Raw genomic sequence first — 16,004 nt, forward strand, 5'->3', positions numbered from 1 at the left:
ATTTCAAAGGGTTCTAGTAGGAACTGCAGATTCACTTTGTGCTAAGTAATTAGACATTGCCACTAATCTTTCCAGGCAAAATAAGGACTTTTTACCCAATATAATGATGTGGAGGCTTCAAATGGAAGTGAGCTGCTACTCTGTGGCAATGAAACCATGTAGCCTGTCTTGGGTTTTTTAAATTTTTTGGTTTTTTTGTTTTAATTAAAATGCAGTATTTATTTGTTTGCTTTGAACAACCTATCTTTCTCATATGCAGATTGACTTGGAGAGTATTTTTTCGCTTAACCCAGACCTTGCTCCTGAAGAAGATGATCCCAGCCCAGAGACCCCACCACCTCCAACACCTTCCGCTAAAGTGAACAAAATTGTGAAGGTTGGTAATACATAATGCAATGTCATTTACTCTTGTTCAGTTTGCCTGTTGCTACATGATGTTCTTTATTTCAGAATTCTAGGTTTAGCTGTTCAATGGTTTTTATAAGCAGTGCACAGAGATGAATTCTTTATTGACTTTGCCTTTCTTCATGCCAGCAACACATTTTATATAGCACTGGTCTCCTCCATGGCCCAAGCTTTACCAGTGAGTGGGGCTGTTCACATGACATCAAGTGACCTATTTTACCCATGCAGTTTGAATCAAATTGTGCAGGCAAAGGCACAGTGCTCTGTAAGCCCTGACAATCAGCTGACCCCTTTTAGACCCAACCATATCTTTACCTGCCTCACACCTGATTACCAATAGCTTAACATAATTTGCTATTTTACAGCTCATTTACCCAGTTTGAAAAGATTCATTTGCAGGCAAGCTATATATCAATTGGAAATGTAGAGTAAGTTTGCTGTTTTTCTTGGGGAAGGGTGTAAAGGATTTCTGAGAATTTTGTTGACTTGCTGATGCTCCCTAATTGCTGAAGGGCTATGAATCAGCTGAGCACTTAGCCAATCTGCAGGCTTTTTTCTTTTTTTAAACTAACAAATTAATAGTGTCTGTCTTTCTCTAGAATCGAAGGACAGTGGTACCTGCTAAAGTTGAAGCTCCTACTAGAGACAACAGAGGTAAGTTAGCAAATGATTTATATCCCATTTGAAAATGCAAAACGTAAGGTGATAAATTCCACTTTAATTGTCCAGATCTAATAGCAAAACGTTTTGTCTGTGCCTTACTTCCCTGTAAGCTCACTGCCTGGTAATTTTGTTTTACATTTTACCTGCACTCTACCAGCTAGGATGTCCAGAAGTACAAAAGGAGTTACCGTATTTTTTGCCCCATAGGGCGCACCGGCCCATAGGGCGCACCTAGGTTTTTTGGGGGGAAATAAAGAAAAAAAATTTTATTTCCCCCCCAGGTGCGGGCTGGGGCGGGGGAAGCCCGAGCTTCCCCCGACCCCAGCCCCCAGAACAGGCTGCTATCCGCTAGCGGAGAGCTGTGCGAAGCCTGGGGCGTGCTGAGCTAAGCGCGCCCCAAGCTTCTGGGTGCAGGCAAGCTCTCCGCCAGCCATGGGAGAGCTGCGCGACTTCGTGCAGCTCTCCCACGGCTAGCGGAGAGCTTCCTGAAGCCTGGAGAGCGAGAGGGGTTGGTTTGCACTGACCCCCCTCGCTCTCCAGGCTTCAGCGAAAGCCTGCATTCGCCCCATAGGATGCACACACATTTCCCCTTCATTTTTGGAGGGGAAAAAGTGCGTCCTATAGGGCGAAAAATAAGGTACTTCTTTTGTTTTTGAGTTTATGCTATAGTTGGCCCACTGTGAGAGTAAGGACCTTTCCTCTTTGTCTCTGAGTAATCTTGCAGTTGTATAGACAATTCCCGGACCACGCAGAACACATCAGCTACTGATAAGCAACCTGTCCTTTCATATCTGGGTTGTTTTTGCTTCTTATTTGCAAACTTGCTTTCTAGTTGGCTGATAGAGGGAACTGCAGAAGAGAACTTAAGCATTTGTTATATTCAAGCCATTTGAGCATGACAGCAGAGGGGGCTTGAGGGAGAGTGGGAGAAAACTCCCTGGGATGAAAATCTCTTTGTAGTTCATTCCTGTCCTGTTCTTTCACTTCACTCCCACACCAACCAGAGGATTTGGTAAATCCTTCTGTGCTCCACTTCCTTGATTTATCAGTTCCAGTAGCAGTATGAATATTTATACCTAAATAGGGTGTGGGACTCCTCCTACAATCTGCATGCATGTGTAATATCTGGGCTGATATACAGATAATAAGACCCAACTAGTTCCTCACAAAGGTTCATGGAACATGTGATTAACTTACCACCAAGCCCTCTATTTTTCCTCCCTGATGCAACTTGTTTTGAAATATAAAGGGAGAATTGCTTCAGTAGTTCTGCTGGCCTGGAAACAACATCTACCGATGTGTCATATTGAGGGATTAATTTCATCCCCCCCCCCACCAGCAGTTGATAATAGTTCATGTATATTTGATTCTCATATTGGTTTGTCTCATAAAATAGTCACCTAAAGTACCAGTTCATGTCCCAAAAGGAGTTTTATAGTTTTTCTTAATTATAAATTGTTTTGGTTTTACACATTATTCTGTTGATTAACTAATCGTTCTGTTTAGAAATTGGTGCAGTTCCTTCTTTTCTGTTTATGCTCACTCTTAGTAATATTTTGTTTGTTTGTTTTTTGCAGTGGTTGGTTCTGCACGTGCGCGGCCTACTCAGCTTCCTGAACAGTCTTCCTCTACACAACAGAATGGTAGTGTTTCAGATATATCTCCAGTTCAAGCTGCAAAAAAGGAATTTGGACCCCCTTGTATGTAAATCATGTATCAAGGATTCATTCATTTTAGGCATTACATGTACATTCTCTTGGGAAATTATATAAATTCATAAGAAGTGAGTTGTCTGCACAATGTTATGCTTACTTAGAGAAATCACAATGTGGTTGTTCTTCTATCATCCTGTTGGTAACAGAGTATCCGCAGAATGTTAGTTTTTCTAAAATAATGGCCCATTATTGAAAATTGTCCAGACCTTTTATTAGGTCAAACCAAGAGAATAACATGTATGTAAGTTGGTGCCTGCTGTGTGTTGTTACATTTCCCTGTCCATATCCCTTAAACTGTGCCTGCAGAGGTGAGAGAACTACACTGAGGTAGTAGGGAGGTTAACATTGACTACAACTTCATTGGCTTACACAGTTTGACTTGGTATAGGGCAAGAATGTGACTTTCCTGCAGCTCTGCTGCTGTCAGCTTTATTACTCAGCCCACATCCTGGAGAAAACGTGAGGGGATAGAAAACAGGCTCAAACCAGCTGTGGTACAACTGCGGTGACCATTCCTTGGATGAGGCAGGCAGGACAGCCCCTAAGCAGGGCTGGACCTTAAAATGACCCTCCCCTTGCCCCCCACCCCCCGATTCCAGCCCTGTTAACCCTCATCCAAGGATCCTATCATATGCCTCCAATGCTAGCCATAAAGCTGTGGCAAAAACAGAAAACATAGAAACATAATAAGCAGCTAAAATATTGCTATGGTGAAGGCAGCCCTCCTGCTTTGCTAGGCCAATCATTATTGAGGGTAAGATTCCTTCCCAGTCTTGTCAATCGAATGGCTAATGTATGTCCATAGCAAGGTAATTGATGAGTACTGTAAATGAGAGAGAATGGATGGGATGATGAAGTCGTTGAGATTAAACTGGTCCTCTTAACTTGTAACCTGGGATTGGACAAGAAGGATGAACTTCTGTCTCTGGTTCACAGCAAAGTACTGCCCCAAGCAATCTGCCAGCACAGCTAGGCATTGGGGGACCAGCCAGGTGGAACTGGAACCGCAGCATGGCTGAAAAGTAACCATACTGTGTTCCACTTAGCAATGCCAGCAAGACATCAGCAATATCTTCAGCTGCCCCCACCTCACCTTGTATCAGCACAAAATGAGTGAGGACCCAGGACTGTTCTGAAAGAAATCAAATTGCCGAAATTAAGCCCTGTTTATGCTGAACAGCTTAGGAAGTTCATTAATGTAAGCACTTCTCAGTTTCAGTGGTAAAATGATTAAAAATTTGAAGTAGTATGCATATAAAAGAAACTTGCTTTTCTTCCCCTTTAAGCACGTAGAAAATCAAATTGTGTGAAAGAAGTTGAAAAGTTGCAGGAAAAACGTGAGAAACGAAGATTACAACAGCAGGAACTTAGAGAGAAACGCGCTCAGGTTTGTTTTTATATTTTTGTTCACTTGCTAGTATTTATAATCTGTATTCTAGCAAGTTACTTCAACTAATGTTGAATTTCCTGGCTCATTAGCTACTGCTTCCCAAGATGGTGTAGGCAAATCATTACTGCATACTTGTTACGAGGATGCCATATTTGAGAAAGTGAGGTTTAAGAAGTGTTACTTAAATAGCTCTGTAAGCATCTCAGTGAGTAGAAAGTGAACACGATGCTACAATCTTTATTTCAAAAAGTTGCTAATCTTAAGCAAATCCGTTAACATTAATGAGTCTTGTCACAAAGCAGGAGCTTTAGAAGAACCACTTGCATAATCCTGTTGGCAGCTTGCATGTTATGTCCCCATGTATTTTCAGTCTCTTATTGACGTAATAAGAAATATTGGTACTCAAGCAACTTGATGTTGTACTGATGGTCCTAAGCTGCTGAAGATTTTTCTGTCCCTAGTTGTCAGAAATTAGCAAGGAACAAACTTTTTTGTTCCTTTTCATGAAAAAGAACTTAATACGGAGATTGTAATTTTAAAGCCTGGATGTGTGCTCTGATGCTGATGAAGGGTGGGAGTGGGTTTTCATGTTGGGAGCAGCTGAGCACCCGGAAACACCTTACCTTTGAAGTCAGTTGGACTGCCTTTACTTATTCAGGAAAACAGAAGAAGCCAGCTTATGTTAAAATGTGACATCCAGTTTGAGTCCTTTAAGGGGTCTTTGAATATTTTGCATCTAAGTAAATCAAGCAGAACATGAAAGGGTCTGGAGAACCCCCACTGGAGAGCACACCAGTTGGTGTGGGGAAAGGAGGGATTGTTCCCTTCTGGACAAGAAATTCTTGTGCTGATGGAGTAATCAGAAAGGTGTAATGTTGAATCCCTCCCTTACATTTTTTTGAAGGAGAAAAAAATGTAGTTAATATATTTTGGGTGTTGTTGAGCAACAGAAGCACTTTTGAGTGCTCAACTTAATTAGCCAACTACAAATCCATATTAATGAGGAGCGGTTTTCAGTATCTTTGTCCAAATGATTCAAGTACACACAGAATCAAATATATTTTACGTAGGAGGGTCTGGAAAAAAGAAGGAAGCTTATTCTTTGTTGCAAGATGAAATATTAGCAAGCATAATTTTTGCAATTCTTTAAAAAACGTTTGGGAAAATGTCGCGAAACTGGCAAAAATGTTGTTAAATTGCAAACAAAAAGGTATCATGTCAGAAGATAATGTATGAGAGAGAACTATTCTATCTTACAAAGTTGACAGCTATTTTTCTCCTTTTAGGAAGTTGATGCTACAAATCCAAATTATGAAATTATGTGTATGATCAGAGATTTCAGGGGGAGTCTGGATTATAGACCACTGACAACTGCAGACGCAGTAAGTTTTGCTACAACTCTCACAGTCTGAGAATTTGGGAAAGTTTAAAATAGTAAATGACAGTGTGGTGTGGCCAAATAATAAACACCGTATTTATTCGAGTCTACTGCACATCTTTTTCTCTCTTTTTTTGCCAAATTAAGCTGCAAAAAATTGGGTGTGCATTAGATTCTATGGTGCATTAGACTTGAGTAAAATACGCTGCCCACTGCTGGCAAGGTGCATGTGCAGCTGTACACTCCTCAGTGGAGAGGTGGGACGGAGCCTGCACCCGCTGCTGGCTAGTGGGCCTGCCTTGCCCGGCTCCTCTCCCTGCCAGACCTGCAGCCACCTCAAAACTTTCAGCCTGTCTGTTGTAAAGAGTACACTTTTTGCCTATGCACATTACATTTGCCAGCAAGTTCTTCTTTGCTTTCAAGGTTCTGAAAATTGAGGTGCGCATTACATTCGATAGCACATTAGACTCGAGTAAATACAGTATGTGGTGAGGCTTATATTGCAACTGTTGTACTTCCATAAGCTTTCTGGTTTTAATATGCTCTGAATTGAAAAAGATATGTGTGGGTGTCATATATTTTGGTGAGCAGGGAACTGGCAGATCTGAGTCATGGCAACCTGTAATCTCAGAGGCTACTAAATGCACCTTTGAGATTACAGTAGCTATGGCTGGAGACTGTAAGATCTTAGCTCTTTTTCTAAACCTGTTCCTGTTTGTGATAAAAGTGGCCCAGCATAATATCTGATCAAACCTTAACATGAATAATTATGCAGTTGTGGCTTGCATAACAAGTAATTCAAATAGCAACATGCAAATTTTTCCATCACTTTTCAGGTGTTTTCCAAATGGCCAGGAGAATCTGCCTAGACTACAATGATATTGAGCATAGTCCTGAAAAGCTGTAAGGAATATGTCCTGCAGTTTGAGCTTTTTGCTCTCTGGAGTATTTTATTTCAAGGTCATTGAAATTAATGAACCTGTTAGCCATCTATTAATTTCAGTAGAACCAAGGTTGGGTATAACCTGCTGCTGAATCCTTTTCTTTTTGATCACGTACATCACTATAATTATTGAAATAAACTGTCTTTAAGTTTCTGTTTCAGAATTGGTTCAGAATTACTAACTTCATTGACTCTGTTTTTTTTAAGATTGATGAGCACAGGATATGTGTGTGTGTAAGAAAACGACCACTAAATAAAAAAGGTAGGCCTCTTTTTAATATGCAGTCTTTTATCTAGTTTCTGGGAGGTGGGTAATAACTTTATTTTATATTTGTCTTGATGCTGAGTTGATTTTTTTCAGGCTGCCCTGAAAAGTTTCCATAAGGGAGAGTGAAAAAGTCTTATCAAGTGGGTACTAGGATAACCAAGCATTTGGATTCCCCCTAGAGCACATTTGGAGCCAAACTACCGATAAAAATAATGGACCATTTCTGGTTCTCTCTCTCTCTCTCTCTCTCATTTTGGTTTTCTGGATGTGCTTGTATAGGCTAGATTGAATCCAGGAACCTTTTTATTTGGTCACATCTAGAAGTGATGTCTCCTTTTAGCATTGCTCTGTACATATGGACATCACAATTTGTAAAGAGGGCTTGTCTTTTCAAAGATCAAGGCAACTTACACGAAAAGTACAATAATCAATGAAAAAAGGAACTCTCCCTTCCCTTCCCTCCTTCCTTCCTCTCTGTAAGACCGAGTAGCAATCCAGACTTCGGTAACTAGAAGGATTTCAAAAAAGTCTTCACATTCCCTCTGAAATGCCAAGAGGAAGGCAGGCCTAGACTATTTGAATTCTCTAAGTTAAATATAGTACCCCCCCTCAAAAGATGAAATGTTGTGGCAGTATTTTACCAAAGTGAAGGTTATTTTATTCATCCAAACCTCAAATGCCTGGTTCTATGTAAGTAACGCTTCTGTTCAAAGAAACACCTAGTTTATTTAGAAGCTTCTAATGTCCCCATAACTAAATTAGGTATTAGTGTAAATGCTGAAATTGTGATGGAATTTCTCTGGGGAGGGGAGTGCTTGGGAATTATGTAATGAGATGGTTACGTAATGTTCCATTTGAGTCTCTTGTGAAGAGCAATGATGCATTAAATATTATGATGCTAGCAGCTCTGTAGAGCGTATTTAGCTATAACTTAAGTTCTAGGCATATTTGGCTTTCTTCATGCAGGTCCTTGAGCATCACTTTGAATATCATGGTATTATGGTTTGGAATTTAAAATTTGGGGGCTGGTTAATATTAGTCCATGATTAATCAGACACTCCCTCCTCTCCCATCAGTCTGTCCAGGTCCTAACCTGCAGTCATTGCCAACATGCAGTTCTAGGGCTCAGACACGTCTGGAGTATCAAGAAAATAGGGAGACTGTCCCACATAATTTGATAACCTGTTAATCAAGGCAGTGCCAATGCCAAAGCCAACCAAATAGTGAGGGAGAAGAATGCATCTTTCTGATTTCTCACAGGAGCTGGCAAGAGTAGGAGAAGAGTTGATGTATCTTCCCCCAACTGTAATGGGGCCTATCTATCTATCTATCTATCTATCTATGGGGCTTATCTATAGTTGCCTTTCCTCTGCGCTTTCTGAGTACCCTTTTTTTCTTTTTGCTCTGGAGCTTTACCTGGAAGAAACTTGCTCTTTATAGCTCAATTGGAGCAAATGGCAATCTGCTGAAAACCCAAATTGCTGCTTTCTCAAATTTGGCTTTAAAGGGTGGGTTTTCATGGGGAGAGCTCTGGAGCACAGAAAACAAAAGGGGGAGCACTCTGACATGGAGCTTTAAAACATGGACCTGTGTCTGAAAGAGTAGGGAAAACAGCAGAGCAAAAGGCAAGTGTGGATAAGCTCATAAGAGATATGAGATGGGGGAGAGCACTTGCACAGGTTGCTGAACGCTTCCAAGGCTAGGAAGGCAGGGCTGAACAGGAAACATTCTGGAGCTCAGCTTATTCTGTCGGGAACCGAATCCAGGTGGTAGATGGATGACAACGGGCCAATTTCCCCTTCTAGTACTAAGATAACTTTGGAATTACCCTGGTCTCACTATGTGTAATCAGGATGATCTCACACCTCCCACAGATTTCTGTATGGCCTCAGTTGAGTTCACGACCAACCGTGTGTGCTCCTTACCTGGGAAAAAGCTGGGTGGAAGTGCTGGTGATGCTTTCAGAGGGTGGTGATGGGGATTCCTCCATATCTATACGGCAGTTGTCCAGGCCATCTTGGTAGTTTCCATTCCTACTTTTGGCTCTTTCTCTACCCTTTTCTCCTTTGTATTCCTCAGATGGGGGAAGGGAAATAGCCTGCTTTTCTCCTCAGCTCTCTGACTCATATCTGAAGACAGAGGGTCTGTGACAGCTTCCCTTTGATGTGCTGGGCAGTCCATTGATGTGGAAGTTGCCCTACTTCTCTGCCCTTCTGTTCAGAATGAGTGTAACCATCCTGTGGTTATATAGGATGTTACACATTGACTGTATCACAGAACTGTTGGAGCCTACTATCTTTCGGTCACCAGATTGTAATGTAGATTTTATTAGGAATGTAGGCTGTATTCAACCAGTTGATGTATTAATCAACTGAAATCTAATTGTTGTAGCCATTTACACACACACACACACACACACACACACACACACACACTTACTGCCCTTCACTGTAAGGTCCCAGTGCAGGATACAGCATTACAAAAAAATTAAAAAAAACCCACAAGTATAAAAACAAGGTGGGTCCAAAAAACATACACCTCAGGTGTCAAAGGCTAGGGCCTTCAGATTTGCAGCTGGCCCCCATATAAGATTTGATAGGAATTCATTTTCTCTGTCCTCACCAGATTTGATTGGGTGAACTATTGCAAGACAATATATTGAGGAGGTTTGGTGCTGTAATAAAAGTTTATTTAATTAACTTTTCCAGAATTTTCCCCTGGGCATTCTAGTTTTTAAAGTGAATCGTGAAATGTGAGCGTCTTTAACTCTCTGAACTTAAAAATATAATTCACTCAGTGTTGTAAAACCTGAAGTTCCAACTTTATTCTGAAGGTCTGAGTGACTAAGAATACCCTTAATGTTTTCATTTATAATGTAATGAGATTCATTGTAATCTGTTTATCCTGCTTGTATAACCAATATTAGCTAAATTAAACTATAGGGAGATGTGTGTCTCTGTTGAGTTTTGGCATGCTACTTAAAAGTTGTGAATTTGTGTATTCAGATAATATTTTTTTAAAAAAACAAAATTGTGATCTAATGGGCCTTGAAGTATAGTCAGGTCTGTAATATAGTGTGCCCTAAGAACCATCTATTGAACTTTTTCTTTCCAGTAATATTTTTCTGTGTTTCACTTGCAAATATAGGGCAGAAATTTCCATTTTATTTTCCTGCCATATGGTTACAACACTTCTCTCAAAGCTAAACTTTGGTTGCTTCCCAGTAACTGGGTGGTTAGGTGAAAGGTCAGAATCAAAACACTTCCATGTAGAGCTCTTTGTATGAGAAACCTCAATATATTCTGATTTCTGTCCTGAGGGGTTTTTCCCCCTCACAGAAATAGGACACATTAATGCATTTGACTGTACATACAAAGCACCTTTTGTTTGCATGTCTCTTGGAACATTGGGCTTTGTGTATGTTGTTGCTGACTCAGGCATTTCATACAATTAACAATAGCTAATATTAATGAATGCACAAACCGATGAAATCAAGTTGGCTATCTCCTGTTCCCTTGAAGATGGGTAATGATTTCTTTATGTTCTGTCTTGCAACAAGCTATTTATGCATGCAGATTAAAAAAAAATAGACTGAAGATGATTCTAGTTTAAACTGAACAGCCTGAAAATACATGCACATATGCATTTTTTTCTTCCAGAGATGCACATTATAGTAATACCAGATTCACTTAAATAGCTTTGGAAAGATTTAACTATTTTGCATGTATGACTAATGTCTCAATTAATTGTGAAGTTTGTATATTGAAAAAAATTAATTCACATTTAATTGCTTTTTTAGAAACTGTAATGAAAGATCTTGATGTAATAACAATCCCTAGCAAAGATGTTGTGATGGTACATGAACCCAAACAAAAGGTAGATTTAACACGGTACTTAGAAAACCAAACTTTCCGCTTTGACTATGCCTTTGATGACAGCGCTCCTAATGAAATGGTGTACAGGTATGTGTTCCTTATCCCCATTTTGAAGTTTGTTGCTGTTTTCTCTTGTCAGTAAGCTGATGTTCTGTTTAACTTGGATTCCTGTGTGTTGTTACTGCAATTCCTGTGTATTTGTCTCTTTTTCTACTTCGTCCTCCCAAAAGAACATATTTTCCTAGCCACAGTTATATTTAAACTGTAATAGCTTTATCCAGTGTGAGTGTTTTTGTGTCACTGTACTGGGCTTCCCGCCTCTATTGTGTTTAGGTCCCCCTTACTTTTGGAGGCAGAAGATAATTACACAAAGGGGTTAAGACCTCATTTGGAACCTGAGAGGCAGGTCAGATCTTGAAAGATCTGGGCAGAAGAAAAACAGACTCTGCTAGGGGTTTCTTGAGAAGCTGCTAGTATTTTTCCAAAGCCAGAGAGGCAAGAAGAAGTCTGGAAATATGCTCCTTTAATGCTACTTCACTTAAGCTAGTTTGAAAGGAAGGAAAGGCCTGAAAAATGTGTGAATGGGAGGGAGTAGGTGGCAGAAAGAAAGAAGAAAAGGTTAGTCCTGCCTACTTATGACTGCCATCCTGCCTGCTGCTTGGTATGCAGCCCCTGACAGATTACCCCCAAGTCAATGCAGCTCTTGGCAGAAACGGTTGCCCATCTCTGCTCTTCGTGGTACAGTTTGAATCTCAGTCTCCTTCTAGGACCAGGAGGATCCACAGTTCCACTCCTGCAATTAGTACAGAGAATACAGAAATGTTCAGAAGCTCCAGGTCAGCACTGCAGAGCAAAAGGACTCTGTGTGCATCATTTTAGGTCAATAGGGACTCTTGTTTCTCTAGAACGGGGGTGGGGAACCTTTAGCCCAGGGGTCAGCAAACTTTTTCAGCAGGGGGCCGGTCCACTGTCCCTCATACCTTGTGGGGGGCCGGACTATATTTTTTTTTGGGGGGGGAATGAATGAATTCCTAGGCCCCACAAATAACCCAGAGATGCATTTTAAATAAAAGGACACATTCGACTCATGTAAAAACACCAGGCAGGCCTCACAAGTAACCCAGAGATACATTTTAAATAAAAGGACACATTCTACTCATGTAAAAATACGCTGATTCTCAGACTGTCCACAGGCCGGATTTAGAAGGCGATTGGGCTGGATCTGGCCCTTGGGCCTTAGTTTGCCTACCCATGCTTTAGCCTATAAGCCAGTCTTTGGCCCCCAATGGGGGAGGTCTGATTTGGCCCACAAGGCCATATCAGTTATCTTCACTTGGGACGTCAGCTGATTGAAGGCAGGATTCAATACATCATTAGCTGTGAGTGTCTGTTGCCAGGAGGGAACAGGTGTCTGCAGTCAACACAACAAGATTTATCTGTCTGATAAGTGGGGGGTTTAATTCTGCCAAAGAAAACCTGTAAAATGCAAGCAGCTTCTTTGCAGTTTCTGTACCAGTGTGACTGGGGCGGGCAGCAAAGGGGGAAAAGGCGAGTCTTTTTTGCTTTGGCCCACCCATCTCTGCTGTAGGAAGTGTGAGAAAGAAGCCTGCAGAAAAGAACTTGTGGGAATGGAGGAGGACCTAAAGACTTCCTCTGGACTTCTGAAAGTATTATTTAGAAGGCAGAAAATAAGATCTGACTGCTGCTGAATCCAAAGTTGAATGTAATTTGTGTCAAAGTGCTCTACTACTCTCTCTGTTTTTTTTTTGGTCTAAACTGCAACAGACATTTTCAAAGATTGCTTTTGATGTTTTTGCTTGGATGGGGTTATACAAGCTTTATTTCTTACGTAAAGTTTTAAAAAGCTATTATACTAGGCACTCTTGGAAGAAACTGATTTTCTAGCTCCATTTCAGTCAAGGGTTTAGGCCTGGTTTTGGCACAGAAACTGCTTTGGCTAGTTAGCTTTTGTTCTTGTTTTTGTTATGCATTTTGTGTTTTTATCATGTATTTTATGCTCTGAACCAGCCTGAGATCTAAGGATGAAGGGCGGTATACATATTTAAAAAATAATATAATAGCTATGTTTTTCCTTCTTTTATTTCTGTGCTAAAGGTTTACTGCAAGACCACTAGTAGAAACAATATTTGAAAGAGGAATGGCTACATGTTTTGCTTATGGACAAACAGGCAGTGGAAAGACCCATGTAAGTATTTCTGGTGAGCGATACATGCTATTGAAGTGCTTTTATTATAACCTGATAACTAGATAAGCTTTGAATGTGTTAACAACATAATTGACTCTCTTAAGGGCAAACGCCTCTTAGGGACTGGTGATACACTAAAATTTTGTCCCAGGTCCCACTTATGAACCTACTTTATGGAACTTTAAAGGCTGCTTGTTGACAAACTTCATTAGAGTTAGAAACACATGCATACATTCTTAGAGTGCCCACTGTTCCCGTCACTACAAAATGCTAAAGTAATCTGTGTCTTAAGGGAGCAAATCCAGTTGTTGTTTTTGCACAAAGCAGTGGGTCTTCTCAATGAAAATAGTTATTCATGCATGACCCTTGATAATGAGTATGTGATGTTTGATAGTTGCCGTTTTCATGCTGTTTATTTTATTGTATTGTATTATATTTGTCTTTAGACAATGGGTGGTGATTTTTCGGGAAAGAACCAAGACTGTTCAAAAGGAATTTATGCACTAGCAGGTATGTCCTTTGTCTTTGGGTTTGATACAAAAGAGTCTGTATCCTGTATGTATAGCTATACACTTTATGGTATATGGGTACCACTTAACAACTGAGATTGAGAGATGTAATACTATTCACTAAATGCATGGTTAAGTTGGAAGTTGGACCTGTGCGAAACTGCAGGCAGAAGGAAACTGACAGCATGGGACTTGCCTGCTTCTTCACCCCATTGCAGCTTCCTGCATTCCCAAAAAGTTGTTTCTGGGGGCCAGGGCAGCCTGTGGATTGGGGTGTGAAGGGATGTTGGGTAAAAGGAAGTCACTGAAAATGGGGTGAAAACATCTTGCAAGAGTAGTATCCCTTACGCAAGGTCTTCTGTTCTATTTTGACAGTTCCTCTTGCACCCCATCCCACTTTGTTCTGGAGACTCCTCTAACCATCAGAAGTAGCTTTTCTGGAGTTACTATAGTAACAGAGGGGATGTGGGCGGCGCTGTGGGTTAAACCACAGAGCCTAGGGCCAATCAGAAGGTAGGCGGTTCGAATCCCTGAGACGGGGTGAGCTCCCATTGCTCGGTCCCTGCTCCTGCCAACCTAGCAGTTCGAAAGCACGTCAAAGTGCAAGTAGATAAATAGGTACAGCTCCGGCGGGAAGGTAGACGGCATTTCCGTGCGCTGCTCTGGTTCCCTAGAAGCAGAGTCATGACCTGGAAGCTGTACGCCAGCTCCCTCGGCCAGTAAAGTGAGATGAGTGCCACAACCCCAGAGTCGGTCACGACTGGACCTAATGGTCAGGGGTCCCTTTACCTTTATAGTAACTAGTAACAGAAGGTTACTATGGGAGAGGGTTGGTGGGGAAACATCCTTTCATGTCCTTTCTTGGAAAGCTTATAGTCTAACATTCTAGCTTCCATCCTGTGAATCTCATTGCATTTTATCAGCTTCTCTCCAAAACAAATGCTGTGAATTTTACCTGTAAATTTATGGCCTATTGTACAGGGTTCTTGCTTGCGTTACAGAAAGCTAATGTATGTTAAACACATGAAAACGCCATACAAATGCTCCTTTTTTATGACTAACCACATGGAACAATCCATGCTACTATGTGAACATTTGTCATGGATGCTTTAGTGAAATTCTTGCATTATAGGGGGTTGAATAGATGACCCTCAAGGCCCCTTCCAACTCTACAGTTCTGTGATTCAAACAGCTGTACATTTAACATTTTTTCTGTCACTCAGTCGATCTCTTTTTAATCTATTCACAGCTAGAGATGTCTTTTTAATGTTGAAGAAACCAAACTATAAGAAACTAGAACTTCAAGTATATGCAACATTTTTTGAAATTTATAGTGGAAAGGTATGTGATACATGCACATATATCTATTTTAGAATAAAAGTCTTATCTAGCAAAGCTTGTTTTGTCGGGAGTTCTGAGTTTTCATCTCTGTATTTAGATCTCTTTGTTTTGCATGGCTGTTTTGTCAGACAGAACTAAAGTAATTTCTAAAGACCCTTAAATAAAACAACATCTCTTCTCCCTCTCTTTCCCCTGCTCCCTTCATAAGGTTTTTGACTTATTGAACAGGAAGACGAAATTGAGAGTTTTAGAAGATGGTAAACAGCAAGTCCAGGTGGTGGGATTACAGGAACGAGAGGTTAAATGTGTTGAAGATGTACTCAAGCTTATTGAAATAGGCAACAGTTGCAGGTAGGATTTTTATTTTTTTATTTTTTTTAAAAAACAACCTGGGAGTTTACTTGCCAGAAGAAAACTCCTGTTCTGTAATAGCTACTGAGAGAAATAGAACATTTGTGTGTGTGTGTGTGTGTGTGTGTGTGTGTGTGTGTGTGTGTGTGTTTTAGGAGCAGTGTTGATTTGTGTTATCAGCTTACTGTCTTAATGTTTTGCTAATTTATTGACATATTGTTACATTATTACTTCTGGGTTTCCAACTAAGACTGTAACATTCAAGTTCAGGCTTAAAAGAAGTTATAACTAGTACTTGCATTGTTATATCTACACTCGCTCCTTCAGTCTGTGTTTAACATTAGAGTAAATTCTTTGAAGGTGGTCCAACGCTGATTTTTAACCCTTGTCTGACTAGCTCATATTGTAAGAGCCAATTTCCCCTTGCGCTGGTGTGGTTGTAAGGTTCAAGGAACGTATTGACACATGTATTGGGAGTGTAACTAAGTACACATGTTCTGGAAGGAGGTTGTAACAGAGATTGGTATTGTTGCCAAACGGGTCCCTGGACGCTAAGTTATGTCTCTTACCTACGGTATTTTTGATGACACCAATATTAACCTTACTCATCAACACTTTTTTCTATATCTGTTGGTTGCTGCTTGTCTAGTGATCTCTCAAGGATGGAAGGGCACATCTTGTTATTCTATGGATCTATGGTTTTTAAAAAGTAGTGTTCATTGCCTTTTTTTGAAAAATGTGACTCATAAAATATGTGCCACCATGAGTGATTTGGACTTCTCCGACTTTGCTTCAGCTTGGGGGCTCTGTTTGTGACTTAACATGACCAAACAATCTCATGGTTGGCACATTCCCACTAAATATAAGTATTTGACAATAATCATGATGATTTAATATGTTTGGTATTAGTATGAACCTGTATTCCACTATGGGATTTATTTTATGCCACTCATTCTTTTT

At 40.5% G+C, this 16,004-nt stretch overlaps 1 protein-coding gene across 6 annotated transcripts in view; it reads left to right on the forward strand.

Moving 5' to 3' along the window:
- Positions 1-16,004, forward strand: part of KIF2A (kinesin family member 2A) — a 45,918-nt gene that overhangs the window by 16,330 nt on the left and 13,584 nt on the right. For 4 of the 6 annotated variants that reach the window (XR_014224485.1, XM_082241920.1, XM_082241917.1 and 1 more), the window contains exons 3-13: positions 260-376; positions 1,005-1,059; positions 2,646-2,768; positions 4,070-4,170; positions 5,460-5,555; positions 6,702-6,756; positions 10,562-10,724; positions 12,753-12,843; positions 13,290-13,353; positions 14,602-14,693; positions 14,902-15,044. Coding sequence is in view for 5 of the 6 variants with exons in the window: in XM_082241920.1 (XP_082098046.1) it covers positions 260-376; positions 1,005-1,059; positions 2,646-2,768; positions 4,070-4,170; positions 5,460-5,555; positions 6,702-6,756; positions 10,562-10,724; positions 12,753-12,843; positions 13,290-13,353; positions 14,602-14,693; positions 14,902-15,044 (1,100 nt within the window). In the remaining variant the exon portion in view is untranslated. The remainder of the gene's footprint in view (positions 1-259; positions 377-1,004; positions 1,060-2,645; positions 2,769-4,069; positions 4,171-5,459; positions 5,556-6,701; positions 6,757-10,561; positions 10,725-12,752; positions 12,844-13,289; positions 13,354-14,601; positions 14,694-14,901; positions 15,045-16,004) is intronic. The other 2 variants (XM_082241918.1, XM_082241921.1) reach the window with 1 other exon arrangement.

Source organism: Podarcis vaucheri, assembly GCF_965113315.1.
Source record: "Podarcis vaucheri genome assembly, chromosome: 11".
In the NCBI taxonomy this organism is placed as follows: Eukaryota; Metazoa; Chordata; class Lepidosauria; order Squamata; family Lacertidae; genus Podarcis; species Podarcis vaucheri.